General features: G+C 45.0%; 1 protein-coding gene across 2 annotated transcripts in view; it reads left to right on the top strand.

Annotated features, from left to right (window-relative positions):
• Positions 1-21862, top strand: part of LOC143924836 (uncharacterized) — a 122402-nt gene that overhangs the window by 59509 nt on the left and 41031 nt on the right. Inside the window, exons 6-8 of one of the 2 annotated variants that reach the window (XM_077449326.1) lie at positions 610-769; positions 2445-2636; positions 8574-8804. In XM_077449326.1, coding sequence (XP_077305452.1) covers positions 610-769; positions 2445-2636; positions 8574-8804 — 583 coding nt within the window. Of the gene's footprint in view, positions 1-609; positions 770-2444; positions 2637-8573; positions 8805-21862 lie in introns of those variants that run through there. The other variant, XM_077449327.1, reaches the window with a different exon arrangement.

The following is a 21862-nucleotide window of genomic DNA, read 5'->3' as shown; positions in this document are numbered from 1 at the left end:
ATAGACTTACATTGGGTTTTTAACACTCTTATCTTCTTCAAATGTCTTAAAGACTGCTCCAGTGAAAAAAGTTGCTTCTACAAATTTGGTTTTAAAGCCCTGTCTCTCCTGCTTTTGGGTCCAATGTTTACCAACAGATTTAGCGTCAAGTAGTGTTGACTGCCCTACCCACTTCTAGTGCCCCCATCTCCATTACATAAGGAGGGGAGAGAGGGTTTGTAGTCCATGGGGGGGGGGGGGGGTGGGGGGCTGATAACACTGCTTGAGTTTTCAGGGGCAGTAATGTCCACTCACTACAGGAATTTAGTATTTTACTGGGTTTCAGTTATTCTTGTACTTTCAGGGTCTATAAAGATACAAAACATAGGGGAATGTGTATGCATTGTAGAGGTGCTGCCTACACTACAGTATATTCATTTATTTTGCCCAGACATACACTTTAACTCTTCCCCCGTTCACACTGATAAATGGTATGAGGTCGGTGCCATATTTTTGCAACACATGGCAGATTCTTTGTTGAGCGAACCCTTTGAAGGACAATGTAGTGATGGTCTTCTGGAGTCACACTTGCCTCCATTCACCTACTTCTGGCCTTTCCGTTTTCCACAGATACGGTTGAGCCCTGTACAGAATGGTTCATGTGTCCCCGGGGATTCCGCTGTGTGTCTCAGCGCAAGCTTAGCGCCTTCTGTCTGTCACCTTGTCACAGCACTTTTTGTCAAAATGACGGCATCTGTATACACCGCAAAGGCCAGGACCCCGCGTGTCAGTAAGTAGCAAAGTCACCCGGATTTTCTTTTCATATGTCATTTGCATTGATGGATATCAAAATTTGTTCATCTCTACATCAATAATTCAGGAAGAATAAATCACTCTTAAAATTTATTTTCCATCATGTATAGAGTTTGTATACGTTTTTTATTTTTGTGTCCCCATTCAGGAGATTTTCTCTCCCTTCCTGTCCTTGCAATGCCTGTACAAGTAATGGGAGGAACAATTGGCACCAGGAGAAGAGGGCACGGGGAACAATAAAAACTTGTCAGAAGTTTTAAGTCTCTTCACCCTTCTGTATGATTTTCATATTTTCTGGGTTCCTCTTGGAGAGGTTTGTCCTCTTTGTCACTTACAGGAAGTGAGGGAAAATCTGCACAATAGGGACACAGACCGCAATTTAAAAAAAAAAAAAACTGACAGGGGTTCTAACCCTACCTTGTACTATACAAAAGTCAATGTTCAGGCCAGAGTTGAGAATTAGGTTCTCTATTAGGAATCCTCTAACGTGCAGGGGTTCGATCTACTGTCTGCCATTGCTACTACCCATTGCAAGTGGGCGGAGCGGAGACCACTCTGCTATTTGAATGCTGATCATATTGCATACCAAGGTCCAACTGAGAAAATCACTGCCTTTGGGCCTGCAGAATTGTTACTAAGTTTTGGTATGAATCTAAATTTCTTTGCCATTATCCGCATGAACAATATGTTTTGTTTCAACCATGGTTTTTCTTTATTCCTCTCTTGTTTCTGATTGGTGCTAATTATAACTAAAAATTGTTGGCCATTATAATCCAATAAGATATTATTATATAAAGCCCACTGTGGTTATTCACGAGAGATGACATGAACTCAGTGCCGGGACAAGATCACTTGAGCTTATGAGAAGGAGGGGGAGAGAGAACACAGCCCACGCCTCCTCCTGCCTCTCTCTCCTCCTATCCTTGCCGCTTCCAGCACTGGGCTAACAGAAGTAGTGAAGTCACTACTCCTGTCAGACTTATAGTAGAAGGAACATGTGGCCCCTATCCCTACAATACATGCTCCGCCCAGGGCAGCCTCCCCTTCTGCCCACCTCTTTCCCCAGACCTGCATGAACTGTCCCACCAGCTTTCCTTTTTCTGTATATCTTCCAGCTGCTGCAAACCAGCAGTTGATTGTGGGGTGCACAGCAATAAAATAGAATGGAAATTGAATTGCTTCAGAGTGCCTGTTACATTCTCTAAAATACCCATATTTTAGATACACCACTAAAGTGTTTTAATAACATAAAATGCTATAATGCTGTTTTTGTCTATTGGAGCGTTTAGCTCAGGCCGTGTCCATCTAAATTAATATTCAATGTTGGCTAATTGTTTCCACCAGCATTTTTTGCCTCTTTGAGACTCAGTACAACCAACACTCCTGAGTTCCCAGCTCCTCCCACTTTGACATTAATAATCAGTAATTAGCAATAAAGTGAATGATAGATGCTGGTTACTACAGCAGGTAGATCTCAGCACTGGAGTCTATGAGCCATACAGGAAGCCATGAGCATCTACCCATCAATGAGATTTCCATTATGGGTGGACAAACCCTTGAAACTTGTAAATGTATCATCATAGTAATAGTTCCTTTTCCCCATGTCATTCATGTGTTTATTGCTCTGATTTAGCCAGTTCTTTTCCTCTTAGGTGCCCAGTTGGCAGAGATTTTTGGTACATGGGACCTGCCTGCGATTACCGAATGACCCATCACCGCCTTGCCGTCATTGCCTGCGCCGTCGTGTTCTGCATCATCATTTGTGCTGCGGCGGCTGTTTTCTTTCTGGTCCGCAGGTTCCAGACACAAATCCTTCAGCAGAAAGTGGCTCAGACACAGAGCAGGTAATTTGAATACAAATATGTGGTATCTAGAAGTAATTGAGCAACCAAATTCATTTAATCTTAGAGTAGAAATATGCATGTTACCCACAAGCTACTTCCAGGTCAGTAACTCACTATTTAGTGAAATAGAGGATGACAGCCCCAGAGCCCCGGTGCCTAGTGTCCTAATTGATGGACCTCTACTTCCCTTAAAGTGATTCTAAACCAGGGATATGCATTTAGCGGACCTCCAGCTGTTGCAAAACTACAAGTCCCATCATGCCCCTGCCTCTGGGTGTCATGTTTTTGGCTGTCAGAGTCTTGCTATGCCTCATGGGACTTGTAGTTCTGCAACAGCTGGAGGTCTGCTAATTGCATATCCTTGTTCTAAACGATCACCTTGTAAAACAACCCATTCAGTTTAAAATAGAAATGAAATGCAAAACATTATTGTTTAGAATATATATATATATATATATATATATATATATATATATATATATATATATATATATATATATTATAAATACATTTCCCCTTTTTTTATAAGTGATCACTTTCCCTCTGTTCTCAGCTGCATAAGAGCTGGGGGGAGGAGAAGCAGCAGCACAGGGAGCTTCCCAGTGAATGGCTGTGCAGCAGGGGCGTGTCAGGACAAGTCTGATCATTGGAGGGGAGCAGGCTGAGTTTCCAGCATAGCTAGAGAACTGACCACAGTGTATTCTCCTGCTTAGTGTGGTCAGTAGGAAAGCAGAGGGACTTGCGCACCAGGGATTTCACAAAAAGGAAGCAATACAAAAAGAACAGGCTACTTTCTCATACAAGTACATGGTACAGTGGGCACATATCAGGAATATGAAATGTTGGGGTAACAAACGCTTTCATCAATTTTTCAGTGGATTACTCACTGTCTTCTAATACCACAGTAGAAGCAGTGCAGCCAGATCGATGTAACCTTGGAAAAACCTTTTAGAGCCGTATTCAGATCCCAAGCAATGGAGATGGCCTGTAATGTTCCTTCGGGAACTGGATCCTGCTAGAGCGCTCCCCTCTGCACTGAGTGCAATGCATGTAGTTAGCTGCAGGGTGCTATGCAGCACCAAGTTCATCCCTATGGAACACAGATCCTGTAGACCCCTCCAAATTCCTTAAAAGTTTTTTTATAATTTCTTTATTGAACAAATCATAACTGGTCTTATACAAGCAGTTACAGGGTGTTAGGGACAGATCGATGCAAACAGTCTGCGTCAAGGGATGATCATCTGTCCCCAACCACTTGACATGCAGATATATATTTGCGGAGGTAGACAGCCTCGCTCTTGTCAGTCTGTCATTGATTTCTACAAGCTTTTTGGCCGTGGCTGTCGTAAGCACAAATACACTTCTGGCTGCAGATATATGCACTATACTTGCCACACCATGGCTGATTTGGCTAAAGACTCAGACAAAAGGCTACATTCACAAAGCTTGCACACCAGTAAAACCATCCTTATTTAAAAAAAAAATTACATGGTTCCAGTATTCCATGTCCTTAGTCTGCTCATCTTCAGCAAAACTGTCCTTCTGGGATGACAGGCATGCAAACCAATTTGATGCAGTGTGCGGCGTATGGTCTGAGCAATGACAGGCTCACCCCCCCCCACCCCTTCAACCTCTGCAGCAATGCTGGCAGCACTCATACGTCTATTTCCCAAAGGCAACCTCTGGATATGAAGCTGAGCACGTGCACTCAACTTCTTTGGTCGACCATGCCAAGGCCTGTTCTGAATGGAACCTGTCCTGGTAAACCGCTGTATGGTCTTGGCCACCGTGCTGCAGCTCAGTTCCAAGGTTTTATCAATCTTCTCATAGTCTAGGCCATCTTTATGTAGAGCAACAATTCTTTTTTTCTGATCCTCAGTGAGTTCTTTGCCATGATGTTGAACTTCCATTGACCAGTATGAGAGAGTGAGAGCGATAACACCAGATTTACCACACCTGCTCCCCATTCACACCTGAGACCTTGTAACACTAATGAGTCACATGACACTGGGGAGGGAAAATGGCTACTTGGGCCCAATTTGGACATTTTCACTTGGGGGTGTACTCCTTTTTTTTTTTTTTTTGACTTTAATGGCTGTGTGTTGAGTTATTTTGAGGGGACAGCAAATTTACACTGTTATACAAGTTGTACACTCACTACTTTACAAAATGTAATTTCTTCAGTGTTGTCACATGAAAAGATATAATAAAATATTTTCAAAAAAGTGAGGGGTGTACTCACTGTTGTGAGATACTGTATATGATTTGACCATATATGCTGTTATAACTTAATGCTTTGTATACAGGTACTTCCATAGAGCCACTCATGGCTGGTCCTCTTTAAAATCACTGAAGAATATAGCGTTGTACGTAAATGGACTTGTTGCTATGACAACCTGTTTTTTTTTTTTTTTTTGGCACAGCTTTTAAAAGTTTTTGTTTTTTTTAATGTAAAATGGAGAACATTGTTGTCTTACCCATCGTGTTTGCTGCTTCATATCATTTTCTAGTTTACGGTAGAGAAACAAAGCATTGTTACTATGGTCAACGCCTTCTACCAATCAGCCTTGGCATTGTAATGAAATGCTTCCCCTGCTCTACCAGGCAGGATTTTGTATTCTAATCACATGCAATGCTCGCTAGAGAAAATCTCGCATTCCCTGATTGCCCCCTGCTGGTGAGAATGGATTCTCAGGGTGCACAACGAAGACAGCAGCGGGGTCTGGCTAGGCTATCTGTTGCCATGGCAACCACTGGGACGAGGTGACACTGGGAGTAGTTGAAAGCTTTTCTGGAAGCTGCACATTACACTGTCATCTAAAATTCCCTTTTTTGTTGTAAACCTTCCAGGCTGAAGACAGAGAATTGCAACTGCGGCTGTCAGTCGCCACTAATTCCCAATGAAAGTCCCTCTTAGGGCTCGTTCACTCTTGTTGCCCCTCTAAAACGCAATCTGTAGAGGTTTACTTTGCAGAGGGTGGCCGATAGGCAGCGAGGAGGCAATATGTCACCTCTGCACCTCCTGTTTTAACCCTAAAAAGCTGGCACCACTACCCACAACTGCATGCGCTGCACGAGGCTGCAGCGTGGTACTATCTACTTAAATGGGTCACATTTGGCAGCGGTACTGCCCACCAAACGTGACTAGGGGGTATAGTTTGCTACAGCGATGAAGCAAAGCATCACGGACACGGCATGTGTACAACTCCCTGTGGTTGCTATGTTAGGTTAAGGGTGGCAGTTGGCAAAGAGGCTCAGCTACCTTTTATTTACCAGATTCCCCCCATTGGTCACATCTGTCAAGAAGTCCTACGAGAGCTGGCCATGCACACATTCCTGTTTCTTGGCATTGGTCACATTTACCATCAACCCCGTATGTCTACATACTGGCTGTTCTCTCCACTTAACCCCTTGAAGGACACCTGTCGCTGCCATTGCTCACCTCTTTAACTGAACATGCCAGTTGCCTGGCTGTTAAGCTTTAGTATATTAGGTCACTGATCTAGACCAGATATGTAGGTCATATTCCAGATTTAATCTCATAAACAACCAAACTGTTCCAAACCCCCTTCATGTCCATCGCTTTGTTCAAGAATTCAAAGGTATTTTGAAAAATTAGATAATGGGATTGCATGCTGAAAACAGAGATGTGATCGATTTAACTCACGATCGTATCTCCCAACTATGATTGCATTCCACTTCCCTGTGTGTGGCATATCGATCCAGTGGGTTATCCACTATAGATCCATTATCCCTACCATGAGAGATCAGTTAGAAGCACATATGGCCACCATGATATAGTACAGTAAAACCTTGAATTGTGAGCATAATTCGTTCCGGAAGCATGCTTGTAATCCAAAGCACTCTTATATCAAAGCAAATTTCCCCATAAAAAATAATGGAAACTCAAATGATTAGCTCCACAACCATTTATTCATAGGTCCTTCGGTTTATAGTCCATATAAAAAGATTATAGCAATGTGATGGGTTGTGTAACCATGAAATGTCCATCCACAAATGGAAGCCTCCACAAGGTGATTAGAAGCAAAATCCAGCAGGAGCTACAGAGTATAAAAGAAGAGAGGAGCATCTAAGTGTAGACATATGGTTACATTTAACAAAGGTACAACGTTTAGCAAATCAAAAGGGGCACATCTAAGTATGCAGGCATTCGGGGTAAAGGTGTCTGCAATTGTGACCGGGAAGACTACCCTGAAGTAGAGCGATCTGAAAGCGAGGCTTGAACCATTTGTGGAGCGCAGTGTGGAAGTGGCAGTAAGGAGGTTGGTCTATGTGGACAGCTTTCCCCCGGTTGCCTGCATACTTAGATGTTTCTGTTTTAATCATCAACCATGTGAGTTTCTAAATGTTGTACCTTCATTAAATGTAGCTGTATTGCTACACTTAGAGGCGCTTCTACTCTTTTATACTCAGTTGTGACATGACACTACTTGTATATCAAAGTCAAAAATCATTAAAAAATTTAGCTTGTCTTGCAAAACGCTCTCAAACCAAGGTTTTACTGTATGTGGTTCATTCCCGCCTTCCCCAATGCTAGTTGCCTTGTGATTGGTCCGGTGCTGTCACATATGCTTGGAGAAGGAGTCCATAGTGCTGTGCAAGCTCTGAAAAGTTGGTTTAGAGCTTACATAGGATTTTCGTTCCCAAGTCCTGGAGGTCAAATGCTTCTAGGTAAACAAGGAAAGCTGCGTATATGATGCTGGGGGAGGTGGTGGTGATTGGTTAACCTATCCTTTTAGTTTTATCTTCATGGGCCAATGAGATGATTTTAGCTGACTTTTTTTAATCAAGACATTTTTATTGAAGTTTTATTAGACATACAAAACAAGAAAAAATAAAAATAAAAAATCAGATTAAAAAAAAACTTATAAAAACCAAATGTAACATCAATACAAAGCAATCTGCGCAGCAACAACACACTTATTATGTCTTGTAAAATAACAATTACAGGTACAAGCAGTACTGTAAAACAAGATCTAGATTGTCCCCAAGAATATACACAGCATATTTCAAGCAATATCACAATATACTGCATCTCCCAAAGGGTAGAGAAAGAAAAACCAAATGGAAACCCCAAATCTGAAATAATCTCAATATAGTCTATAAATACTGGGTCATCGTGGCGAGTGATGGAGAAGGTTCAAAGAAGGGAACCACTAGGATAGGTGATAACCAAGGAGACCATAGTTTATGGAATTTTGGTGTGCAGTGGCCCCTGTGTTGGTATGTCAATCTTTTTTCCCTCCAAGATAGCATTGACAGCCTTTTGCCATTAAGTGAATGTAAGCCCTTGTACACACAGTCGGAGATGCCGACGGAATGTGTCCGATCGGACCGTTTTGATGGAAAGTCCGACTGTATGTGGTCACCATCGGACTGTTTCTGTCTGAGTATCCAACGGACCAAGTTTTCCAACTTGTTGGTAAAATTTTCCGACAAAATGCTCCGATCGGACATACTCCGATCATGTGTAGAGAATTCCGATCGGACAAAGTGCCACGCATGCTCAGATCAAATTCCTAAATCAAAGCTATTGGATACTAGCCTGAACGTAGTCCCGTCATAACGAAATAACGTCATCACATTCTGAACGATCGGATTTTCCGACAACTTCGTCCGACCGTGTGTATACAATAGTTTCAGACAAAAGCCGTCGGACAGAATCCGACGGACAAAATCCGACGGATTTGGTTGTCGAAATGTCTGATGGTGTGTACAAGGGCTAAGAGAGCAAGCAGACAACCACCTTTGAACTAAAAGTTTATGGGAAAGAAAAAAATTAGTATGAACTAAATATCGGCGGTATAAATTTCTTATGAAAAATACCCAAGATCGCAATCTTTGGGTCTGGTGATGATATACAGCATGGATCTTTGAGTTCATAGACATTGACTTTGACATTGTGTCTGTTTTCAGCTACAGGAGATTCAGCCGATTTGATGACGTCCCCACTCAATTTTGGTGTCCCTCTCAGACGTGGCTTACAACCTCGGCCTCCATCAACTCTCTGGACAATCCGGCTTTCAGCAGCTCTGAAGAAGTCTTTCCCCTGCAGGCCCTGGGGAGCTGTGTGTGTGGCTGTCAGGACGGTGCCCGGGACAATGCCCCTACAAACCCAGCCCAACAGCCATCACGAGCCCCTCCCAGGTACAATACACCATCTTCTAAGGGGATTGGAGAAAAGACGAGGTTTGCAAATGGTTGAATGGGTATTTTCTGTCCACTCCATGGGCTATTCTAAAATACTTATCACATAGGTCAGGGGTCCCCAACCCCCGAGGGCGGTGCCAGTTCATGGCCTGTTGATGTCCGAGCTGCACAGACCACAGCCGGCTCTCACCTCCTGCTGTGCGGCCATACCTGTGTGTCCTCTCCCGGCTCCTCCACCCGTCCGCCCTTTTGGCTATGTAACCCTATCAGCAGGCCAGGGAGCAGGTTTGGAATGTAGAGCTTCTCCCACCCCCTGCCCTGCTGATGGGATGACTTAGTCAAAAGGGCAGGCGGAGGAGGCGGGAGAGAACACACGGACTGATAACAGCCTCTGCCCTGCCAAAGGTAAAAGTCCTGCCTGTGCAGGGGAGGCAGAGATAAGAATGGGAAGTGTGATGTTAGAGAGGAAAAGGGGGGCAGACTGCAAGGGCATGGTGATGGAGGAGGCTGTGATTGCTAGGGGCTCTGTGATATCAAGGGAACTGCATTTGCTGGGTCCCTGGGAAAATTGACTGCCATGAAACCACTGGTCCCTGGTGCTAAGAAGGTTGCGGACCGCTGAGTTAGTTCTCTTCTGTAATCCTGGCTTTAATTACAAATTTTTTTGTGAAAAGTATCAATGGATACTTTTTATTTAAAAATGTGTTGCAATTAAAACATTTATCATGAAAGAGAGCCAGCAGAAGAATTAATTTATCAATTTCTACAACTCTTATAGAACATTCTGGGGGCCTAAATGTATCTAAAGCCGGAACTTTTTATTTTGGATAGAATAGATGTGGTTAAAACCCATCAGTTTCCATCTGGGTCCCCTTCAAGAGATTCATCTTTAATTCCTGTACAGTAGACACAACCGGAAGTAAGAAAATCTCTCCAAAGTCAGGGAATCCCCTTCTAATGCTGCGTACACACGATCGGCCATTCCGACAACAAAATCCTGTATTTTTTTTCCAGCGGATATTGGCTCAAACTTGTCTTGCATACACACGGTCACACAAATGTTGTCGGAAATTCCGAACGTCAAGAACGCCGTGACGTACAACGAGCCGAGAAAAATGAAGTTCAATAGCCAGTGCGGCTCTTCTGCTTGATTCCGCACAGGCAAGGAGTTTTGTGCGTCTGCATTGTCTACACTCGCTCGGAATTTCTGACAACGGATTTTGTTGTCGGAAAATTTGAGATCCAGCTCTCAAATTTTTGTTGTCGGAAATTCCGACAGAAAACGTCCAATGGAGCCTACACACGTCAGAATATAGACAATGTGTAGACAATTCCAACACACAAAATTCCGCGCATGCTCGGAATCAAGCAGAAGAGCCGCACTGGCTATTGAACTTCATTTTTCTCGGCTCGTCATACATCTTGTATGTCACCGCGTTGACGTTCGGAATTTCCGACAATATTTGTGTGACCGTGTGGGTTTCATAAGCCTTGGTTAGTGGCCACCAGGACAAACGGAGAGCATAAATCCCCTAAGTGGGCACACAGTCAAAAAACATGATCATCGCTCTATCCAACACACAAAAAAGCATTGGCTTTTAGTTACAATTTAGTAATTGTACCTGTAGTATTTTACATTTACACTGCTTTTTATGTTTGACTTCCTTATCTTCCATTAACTAAATATAAGAAATATATCTATAAAATAAATCTAAAAATATTTTGGATGTAATGCAATCATAATGACCCTGAAGCTGTCTCCTGCATCCTGTTGGTACCTGTTTGGTTGCAAAACAAGAACTTTAAATGACCTCAAAATGTGTGCCAAATCTGTAGAGGATCAGTATCTGGTATGGAACTGTGAGTGCAATCATCCCAAAATACGTGAGAATACCCTCCAATCATAGGGACCATTATGGGCACAACGGACAAATAATCTCCAAGGCAAGGATATGTAAAAAATATATATACATGTTATTAGGAAACAAGATACATTAGTCTAAAATAGAGGAAAAAGACAGGGCTTATATGCATATATAAAGCAGTAACAAAAGGGCCAACAGAAGACCTTAAACATAATTTAGACGATAAGACATCCAACGTGTTTTGATATTTCAGGTTTAAATCTTCTTCAGGTATGCGCATATGTTATGATAGCAGAAAACAAGTACTTCTGCGCACTAGTGGGCCAACCAGGTGGGCTAGAGTTCGTAATGGACAACATCTCAGGCCTTGCTGCCCTGGAGGATAGGGATATCCTAGCAGTCAAAGGAGAAATAGAAAAAAAGAGGACGCACCGACCTTGTGCATTATCCTTTAGTGTATTTTATTAAAAAAGTAAATTAAAAACTACACAAACATGTGGAAGAAAACTGCAATATAAAAAGCCTTCAGATGATGGCCATCGGTCTCAGGATAACAGACTCAGTAGGTAATGGGGAAGATTATAAGGCCACTGCCGGTTAAGGCATTTCACACGTTCTCCCTCGGAGCCCATATATATATATAGCGATACCCTCACTTAAGAGGGCCGCAAGTTTGGTTTGGGCCCTGAGCACAGCTCCGCCAACCCCCACCGGCAATCTGCTCTACCCACTCTGGCACAGTTAGTATCTAGCAATACACATTAAATCGCTTATACTCTAAATATGTGTGTGCGTGGGTGGATAACTCAAGCTCATAGACAATCTTTGAAAGTATATAATTGACTTTACTTGTTGTTTTATAAAAGGAATAACATGAATCGAACATTTGGTTTGCAACACATAAGCAGGTCCCTGCAGTAACCAGTAATAAAGATAAACAGAGTAATCAGCATAATAAAGTATTGCTATGCAACTCTAGCGCTGCCCTTTTTCAGCTACTTCCCCTCATGGGTAAACTAACACCCAGCACTATCTACCTATGCAGTCAGGCCTGACTGATCTAGATGGAAGTCCAGTGAAACAATATCCGCTAGCAATCTTTGGGTGGTGCACTTGAAGAACAACTTTGTAATCCAAACGAATAATAAAGATAAAGTATCTGTCTTTAAACAGCTCTCACCACCCGGACAAGTCCAAGTCCGTTTCCTCCGCCGATTCGTCTAGGAACAGGAATCCACCGACCTCCGAGTCTTCAATCCTTCTGGTGTACTGCAGCAAGGATGAGAAAATGTCTCTCAGGTGCAGCTAGGCTGGCAGAGGGCTCTTTGGAAAAGAGCACAAGGCCCAGGCTTCAGGCCTTGTGCCTCCAGCAGTTCAGCACAGACCTCCTCTTGCTAGGAGGGGGGGGGGGGGTGTCCAAAAAAAAACTAGGCCTCTCCCCCTCCTTATATGCCCTCCCCCATGAGTCTCTGGGGCATAACTCCAAACATCCTGGGAACCAGCGGGGTTCTGGGAACAGTAGTTTTATAGTCCTTAAAGAGACCCCGCTACACACTCCCCCCACTTAAACTCTTTGGTCCCCAAAGATAAACTTTTAACACATATCCTGTACCAATTTTGAAAGTGCTGGGTATGATGTTGGTACAGGGAATTTCCACCAGAACTCAGAGGTGGGATTCCCTGTCCCACAGGTCACACTGGCATGAGTGGCCTGCCTAACTGTGCCAGAGAGTGAGCTGGGGTTGCCCTCCACCAAATGGTCAGTGGAGGGATTAGAGCGTTCAGCACTTCTTCTAGCAGTCACAACAGAGTCCTCAGAGCTCTCCCCCATTTGAGAGTAGGTTAGCTTCTTGGGGGGTCTCACAACTCGGCGAGCTCTCTGTTCTCTTGGGACTTCAGGCTCTGGTGCCACAGGCTCTACTTCAGGAACACACTCTGACAGCATCACTGGTTCTGGAACATCGGTCCTTTCCTCTTCTGAGTAAATGCTAGGGATATCTTCCCAGCCTTCAGGCACACCACTAGATGGAATGAACTCTGTAGCTTCTGGGTTCAGTGTCCCATCCTGTGTATCCTCAGTAGGTGGGAGATCTATGGCAGAATTTCCTGGAGTTGATGAAGGCCACAGCCACTCAAGCTCTCCTCTTCCACCTTCACCTCGTTGGGAATCTTGTCCATCTCTAACCCGGGAGGTCTGAGACCGAGTGCTAGGTCCCGGGGTATCCAGAATGGAAACAGATTCTGGTGGATTTCTCACTGGAGGTATTCTGACTGCTTCAGTAAGCGGGAGCAAATGATTCCTGTGCCAAGTCTTCAAGTGCCCCACTTTCCCCTCTGGTTTTAACTTATACACAGGCAATCCAGGTAGCTTTCTGCAAATGACATAGGGCTCCGATCTCCATCTATCAGCAAGCTTGTGCTTCCCAGGGATCCCCAGGTTGCGTAGCAGTACACGGTCCCCAGGCTGCAGGTCTTGCACTCGAACCTTCAGATCGAAGTTCCTCTTGTTGCGGGCTCCCCTTTGGTCCGAGGCCGCCTGAGCACGTTCATGGGCCACTTTCAAATTGTGTCTAAGTCGGTCCACATATCCCTTGTGGGAGGTAGCAGAGGCATGGTCTAGGGAAATGCCAAAGGCCAGATCCACCGGCAATCTTGCTTCTCTCCCAAACATGAGCCGGTAGGGGGAGTAACCTGTCACATCACTTGTGGTGCAGTTGTAAGCGTGCACCAAAGCTGATATGTGTTGGCTCCAGTGTTGCTTCTTCTCTGTCTCTAGAGTTCCAAGCATGTTTAGTAAGGTCCGATTAAACCTCTCAGGTTGGGCATCTCCTTGTGGATGATAAGGTGTAGTCCTGGTCTTCTCTACTCCCAATGAGTCCAGTAGGTTCCAGATCAGACGACTCTCAAAGTCCCTTCCTTGGTCTGAGTGGATTCTCTGTGGTAATCCATAGTGGACAAAGTATTTTTCCATGAGCACCTTGGCCACAGTGGAGGCCTTTTGGTCTTTGGTGGGGAAAGCCTGGGCATAACAGGTGAAATGATCGGTTACCACCAGAACATTTCCCAATCCACTCAAATCGGGTTTGAGGCAGAGAAAGTCAATGCACACCAGATCCATTGGACCCTGACTCTGTAGGTGGCCCATTGGGGCAGCTTGATGGGGTAGAGTCTTCCTCTGGATGCATTGTGCACAAGAATGGCAATATTCCTCCACTTCTGCCCTCATACAGGGCCAATAGAACCGGCTTCTGACAAGCTGGAAAGTTCTCTCTGCCCCTAGATGACCATGCCGGTCATGTAAGGCAATTAGTACCGTCTCTCGGTGCTTCTCTGGGAGAAACAACTGCCACTTATCTTCTGAGTTATCAGAGGGGCCCCATCGGTAGACCACTCCCTGATGTACTTGTAGCTTATCCAACTCTTTCCTCAGCAGGCGAGCCTCCTTGGAAGGGTGATGTCGAAGTCCCTCTGGATTCTCGTTCTCCAAAGCTTCAAGGACCAATCTCCCCATGGGGTCTTCCAATTGGTCATAGCTCAGCTCCTTTCTGGACAGCTTTGGCAGGAGTTCCTCTGCTAGTTGAGTTACCCCACAGTAGGGTTGAGGGACTCCCACTGTGGTGACTCCTATCTCCTCTGCTCTGGAGCCCCCTCTTGCTTGAAACTCAGCACCCTGACAGAGTGCTCGCACTCCTTCCGGTGCTACCTGGGTCCAGTCTTCCCAGTCATTGACCATGACATGAGATCTTCGGGACAGGGCATCTGCATCCCTATTTCCAGCCCCTGGTCTGTACTTTAGACTGAAGTTGAATCCGGATAATGCAGCCAACCATCTGTGTCCGGTTGCATCTAACTTTGCAGTAGTGAAGAGGTAGGTCAGAGGATTGTTATCTGTCTTTACGGTAAACTCCGCCCCATAGAGATAGTCCTTCAGTTTGTCTACTACTGCCCATTTGAGGGCCAAGAACTCCAATTTATGAGTGGGGTAGTTCTTCTCCGAGGGAGACAGGCTCCGGCTCACATAGACCACTGGTCGCAGCTGCTCTTCATACTCTTGATAGAGCACTCCGCCTAGGCCCTCATGACTGGCATCGACATGTAGCTCATATGGTCTGGTGGGGTCGGCATAGGCCAGGACTGGGGCCGTGGTAAGGCTCCTCTTCAAGGTTCGGAAAGCCTCTTCACACCTTGGGTTCCACTGATCTTGAACCGACTCACCGGCCCTCCTAGGTCCCAAGCCATCCTCTTCTCCTTCAGTCTTGAGCAATTCGTTTAGTGGCTTGGCAATCCGGGCAAACCCATCCACAAATCTTCTATAATAGGAGCAGAACCCCAGGAAAGATCTGAGCTCTGTGACTGTTGTCGGTCTTGGCCAAGAGGTAACTGCCTCCAACTTCTCAGGGTCTGTAGCCACTCCCTTTTCAGACACTATGTGTCCCAGATAGTTCACAGAGGATTGGTAAAACCGGCACTTCTCGGGAGAAAGCTTGAGTCCCTCTTCGCTGAGTCTTCTCAACACCTTCTCCAACCTGGCCTCATGTTCTTCCAAAGTCTTCCCTAAGACAATGACATCGTCCAAGTACACAAGGACTTCTATGAGGTTCACGTCTCCAACGGTCTTCTCCATGAGGCGTTGAAAGGTAGCAGGGGCTCCAGACAGGCCCTGAGGCATTCTGTTGAATTCAAAGAATCCCACTGGGGTTATGAAAGCTGTCTTCTCTCGATCTTCCTGGTGCATGGGGATTTGGTAGTACCCACTCTTGAGGTCCATTACACTGAACCACTTGGCACCAGACAAACTCTGTAGGGCATCCTCTATTCTCGGTGTGGTATACTGGTCAGGGATGGTCCTCCTGTTGAGAGTCCTGTAGTCGATACAAAGTCTCAACGACCCATTCTTTTTCCTGACCACCACTATGGGGGAGGCATAGGGACTTCTAGACTCCCGAATCACACCAGTCTTCTTCAACTCCGCAAGCTGCTCCCTCAGATCCTCCAGATCAGCTAGAGGGACCCGCCTAACCCTTTCCCTGAAGGGTTTGTCTTCTTGGAGGCGGATTCGGTGGGTGGCACTCCTGGCACATCCCACATCAAACTCATCCTTTGAGAAAATCCTCTCCCATCTAGTCAGCTGGGCCTTGGCTCTCTCCTTCCAGGCTCCAGGTAGGTCCGGGTTCTCCATGGAAAGTTTTTCCCAAACATCGCCTCCTTCACACGTTCCTTTTACTTCTGACCAGCTGACTGGGGCCGCAGGACTCACCTGCCCCAACAGCATCCTGGCAGGGATCTCTATGGGTCTCTCTGTAGGGTTTCTCACACTCACTGGGACTCTTCCTCGAGCCTTCTTCAGGGCCTTGATTGGAATCACTTCCGGTATCACTTCCAGGCCTGAGTGGTCCTCCCTTGGATCGGATTCCAGCATGACAAAGGGGCCAGGCTGCTCCCAGGTAAGCTTCACCGTGGCCCTGAGGCAGGCTACCTCTCCGGACTGCAGCACCACTCCTTCTCTCCCAAGTCTCCACACCTTCCCTATCCCCTCTCCTGGGGTCTTCTGCTCTAGGACCAACCGTTGGTAGGCTGTCTTCAGCATGGGATGGATATTGGGATCTTGATGGTTTCTCGTCTTCACTAGAGGGGTCAGAAGTCTTCGCACCAGATCCGTATTGGTCCCTATGATGAGGGACATCTTGCTGGCCCCGGGCGGTCTAGGACACACAACTGCCAGGGTGTCAAACACCTCTGTTTTCCCCGCCACAGATGGATCGAAGGTCAGCTTTATGGGTAGGTAACCATCGTAGGGGAAACTCTGAGCTCCCAGGCCCCATATCTCCAGCTCTTCTATCTTCTGTATAGGCAAATGGCTCAAGTGCCTATCATAGAAGTCTCTGTACAACAAAGTCACTTGAGCTCCAGTGTCCAGGAGGGCCTTCGTGTAGACTCCTTCCACCTGGATGGAGACAGTGGGGGACGGGCCGACCAATTCTTCTGGGTAGGGCCGAGTTGAGGCCACCCTCTTCTGGGGACCCGTCTTCATCCAGTTGGTTTTTGACTTTATTCTTTTTCGGGCCTGGTATGCATTGACCCTCCCCACAGTAATGGGAGTACAAACCCGCTGAGGGATGTTATTGTTTCTTATTTGTAGACATTCCTTCTGAGGGGTCTGGTTTTCTCTCTTTCTCTTCCTTCTATTCAGTTTGGAGTTCACTGAAAGGCATGGGCACCCGGTTGACTCCCTCACCGGGGCCCTCTGGAGTTTCCCACCGGCTGGCGGTTATCTATCTTCTTCTTCTTGGGACTGGAACATCTACTGGCGAAGTGGCCACTGCCCCCGCAGTTGTAGCATAGCATCTCTTCTCGGTCTCGAGTGGGGCTTGGTGTTGGTGTATCTGGAAACAACTCCTTCCTAGGACTTGGTTTCTCGGCTCCCCCTTGACCTTTCGCCATCATAGCAGTCAACATCTCCATCACCTGGGACATCTGTAAATTCAAAGTGTCCACCTCCTTATCTCTAGCGGGAGTCATGGCCGATGTAACTATTGCTACCGGTTGTTCGACGGGCTCGATGAGATGTTCTTCCCTTTTCTCTTCCAGTAGGGCCTCTTCCTCTCTGATCATTCGGATGAGGTCAGTGTACTCCAGATTCTTCCCATCCTGTCGGGCACGCAGTGTCCATGCAATAGGATCCATGGGTTGAGCTCCCCTCAGTACCTGTTGAGCACGGGCCTCATCTACTTTCCCTGGGCTGATCCCCTTCCTTAGGATCATCCTATGCAGGATTTTATCTAAACGTCCCATGTAGTCTGATAGTTTTTCACCTTTCTTCTGGTAGCAATGCTCTAACTGATAAGCAAGCTCGGAGATTTTCTCTGTCCCACCAAACACATTCTGTAATAGATAGGGAGGAACGGAAGGAGAAGGACGGGACTGTTACGGTGCTAGTAATAGTTAGAAAAAAGTATATAAATGTTTAGATAAAAAAGAATGTTTTATTAAATGTAGTAAAAGCGATCAAGAGAGTACAAAAAGATCAAATTTAACAATATACATATATTGGCTGGCATACAGAGCAATATATAAAATCCAACAATTAGTTTGAATAACCATATTCTTGGCAGTTCAGATGGAAAATTCCCGACATGTTTCGCCTATTGTTAGGCTTCTTCAGGGGAGCCAATAATTGGTGGAAGAGAAATTGTTTTGTTTAAAATACAGAAAAGGTTCACTACGAATAGAGAAAAACAAAACAGAATTAATGGAGACGGTCATATACAAAAGCACACTCTTAGTCCTCAGCATTGCCCAGGTGTCTCAAGGGACCAATCAATACAGAGTAAAACAAATGGTATGTGTGTGTCATTGGAAAGTATAAACTAATAATACCTACCAATCTAAAACAGATGCGTCTAATCCCTAAGAAGAAGACCCCACCCGGGATTGGGAAGCGAACCGATCAGAGATAACCGCCAATGCGGTGACTGCAGGAGACAAAATAAGCGAACAGGCAAATCTAATATTTTACCATTTTTACAAGGAGCTTAAAAAAGCTTCCATAGAAATTAGGGTAATTAATAGATTGAAAAAGTCCATTACAATGAGGAATAAATTCAAAACATACCTGTGCTGAGTTAGGTGTATCATGTGTTACACATGGGGGACTGGAAATTGCACAGAAAAGGGTCCTTGAAATTGTTTCTAGAAGCCCGTGAATTGATCTTGATTGTAATGGGGTAAAAAAAAAAGAAAAATATTCAGATGTATAAAAAGAGCCCTAGAGCAGAGCAAGAGGAAAAAAGGTAGAGGGGAAAAGGAAATTGGCTGGGCATTATGCTCAAAAAGTAGCTTTTAATCCATTAGAATGAATCTTGCTTACCAAAATCGCATAAAAATGCAGTCTCAATTGTAGCTGTGTTCTACAAACAGCAACCCAAGCGTACCGCACAGCAGACAGCAATGGAGCCACACCATTCAGGTTCCGAGCGGAACCGCCAGAAAAAGAGCCTGAATGGTGTGGCTCCATTGCTGTCTGCTGTGCGGTACGCTTGGGTTGCTGTTTGTAGAACACAGCTACAATCTACACATCTGAATATTTTTCTTTTTTTTTTACCCCATTACAATCAAGATCAATTCACGGGCTTCTAGAAACAATTTCAAGGACCCTTTTCTGTGCAATTTCCAGTCCCCCATGTGTAACACATGATACACCTAACTCAGCACAGGTATGTTTTGAATTTATTCCTCATTGTAATGGACTTTTTCAATCTATTAATTACCCTAATTTCTATGGAAGCTTTTTTAAGCTCCTTGTAAAAATGGTAAAATATTAGATTTGCCTGTTCGCTTATTTTGTCTCCTGCAGTCACCGCATTGGCGGTTATCTCTGATCGGTTCGCTTCCCAATCCCGGGTGGGGTCTTCTTCTTAGGGATTAGACGCATCTGTTTTAGATTGGTAGGTATTATTAGTTTATACTTTCCAATGACACACACATACCATTTGTTTTACTCTGTATTGATTGGTCCCTTGAGACACCTGGGCAATGCTGAGGACTAAGAGTGTGCTTTTGTATATGACCGTCTCCATTAATTCTGTTTTGTTTTTCTCTATTCGTAGTGAACCTTTTCTGTATTTTAAACAAAACAATTTCTCTTCCACCAATTATTGGCTCCCCTGAAGAAGCCTAACAATAGGCGAAACATGTCGGGAATTTTCCATCTGAACTGCCAAGAATATGGTTATTCAAACTAATTGTTGGATTTTATATATTGCTCTGTATGCCAGCCAATATATGTATATTGTTAAATTTGATCTTTTTGTACTCTCTTGATCGCTTTTACTACATTTAATAAAACATTCTTTTTTATCTAAACATTTATATACTTTTTTCTAACTATTACTAGCACCGTAACAGTCCCGTCCTTCTCCTTCCGTTCCTCCCTATCTGTTACAATTGGGATGAGGTGCGTTGTTAATCCCTTGCCTTACTTAGCTCTTTCTTTTCCCTGTACATTCTGTAATACATCTAGGTACTCCTGCGCATTACAGTCTGTCCTGCTCATCTTCAGGTTTGCGTACGGCCTCTAGAGCAGGCCCCTTTAGACTTTCCACAATCCTCTGCTTCTTTCTGCGCTCTGGAACTTCCCATTCCTCTAGTGTCTGAGTTGCGCTATCTAACCACTCTTCAAATCCCTCTTCTTCCGAAGGTACAGGTTTCCTCCCTGAAAACATCCAGAGTTTTCTGTACCCCGACATCGGGTAATCTGTGGGATCCTTCTTGCACTGGGCCACAATCTCCCCCAGGACAGCACACAGTTCTGCGCTAAGGGTGGCCGGTGCTGGTCTGAGACTCTCGGGTGAGGTACAGCCGCAGCCTGCGGTGATCCCGTTGGCGATGGCTCCTCCTTTGTTGCGTGCGTCAACCTATAGGATCTGTTGTCTTGTGTCCGTACACAGTAGCGCTTGCAAGCCTCCGGCATCCCATCCCAGTATTCCACTACCGCGTACTGATATGAGATGTCTGGGTCTGATTTTATCTCCATCACCCATGGTTCATGGTCTGGGGACACTGACTTCATTAACTCCTCTACGGTCTCAGTCGACCATTTCTCCCCTGGGAGGCTAATGACCACTGACTGACTTGGGTCGGCCTTAGCCGCTTCACACCACGCTCTGACTCCCTGTGGGTCCATGCCGGTACCTCTGGCGTGTTCACCGCTGTCTCAGAAATCCCGGATTTACGAGCCCCCACGTATAGCGATACCCTCACTTAAGAGGGCCGCAAGTTTGGTTTGGGCCCTGAGCACAGCTCCGCCAACCCCCACCGGCAATCTGCTCTACCCACTCTGGCACAGTTAGTATCTAGCAATACACATTAAATCGCTTATACTCTAAATATGTGTGTGCGTGGGTGGATAACTCAAGCTCATAGACAATCTTTGAAAGTATATAATAGACTTTACTTGTTGTTTTATAAAAGGAATAACATGAATCGAACATTTGGTTTGCAACACATAAGCAGGTCCCTGCAGTAACCAGTAATAAAGATAAACAGAGTAATCAGCATAATAAAGTATTGCTATGCAACTCTAGCGCTGCCCTTTTTCAGCTACTTCCCCGCATGGGTAAACTAACACCCAGCACTATCTACCTATGCAGTCAGGCCTGACTGATCTAGATGGAAGTCCAGTGAAACAATATCCGCTAGCAATCTTTGGGTGGTGCACTTGAAGAACAACTTTGTAATCCAAACGAATAATAAAGATAAAGTATCTGTCTTTAAACAGCTCTCACCACCCGGACAAGTCCAAGTCCGTTTCCTCCGCCGATTCGTCTAGGAACAGGAATCCACCGACCTCCGAGTCTTCAATCCTTCTGGTGTACTGCAGCAAGGATGAGAAAATGTCTCTCAGGTGCAGCTAGGCTGGCAGAGGGCTCTTTGGAAAAGAGCACAAGGCCCAGGCTTCAGGCCTTGTGCCTCCAGCAGTTCAGCACAGACCTCCTCTTGCTAGGAGAGGGGGGGGGGGTGTCCAAAAAAAAACTAGGCCTCTCCCCCTCCTTATATACCCTCCCCCATGAGTCTCTGGGGCATAACTCCAAACATCCTGGGAACCAGCGGGGTTCTGGGAACAGTAGTTTTATAGTCCTTAAAGAGACCCCGCTACATATATTTATATATATATATATATATATATATATATATATATATATATATATATATATGTGTGTGTGTGTTATGTATATAGGTATTCTATAATGCAAAAACAGTATTAGGTCAGGTCTACAGTAAACATATAATGTATATATCCATACATTTTAGCATATGGGAAATTGGTGTGCACATTAATAGAATACCAACCAGGCCAGCCAGGCTGCTCCATATGTAGGTAAGCCCAAAAAGAGTAAAAACAAATGTGTTGTTGCTTGGGTCTCCCCAGAAAGTTAAGGGTCAAGGCCACCGCATCGAGTCTACAACGCCGTTGGGGGCAACAAACCAGGACCGAACTGACCACCTGGAACCTCAGTGAACTGCATGAAAAGGTTGTATAAATAAGTATATACAAGGAGAGAAATAGATAGAAAAATACTGAGTATAATGATTGTGACCAACAGGGAGGGTATAATCTGTGCAAAAAAGGACCAAATTAGATCGGTATAGGCATGTAAATGGCCAGCTGGACTGCAGGATTCAAAATAGCCT

This window comes from Lithobates pipiens, unplaced genomic scaffold (genome assembly GCF_037356315.1).
Source record: "Lithobates pipiens isolate NorthernLeopardFrog02 unplaced genomic scaffold, aLitPip1_a1.2 Scaffold_22, whole genome shotgun sequence".
NCBI classification, from domain to species: domain Eukaryota; kingdom Metazoa; phylum Chordata; class Amphibia; order Anura; family Ranidae; genus Lithobates; species Lithobates pipiens.
The sequence above is the reverse complement of the archived record's forward strand: the minus strand, read 5'-3'. Positions and strand labels throughout refer to the sequence as shown.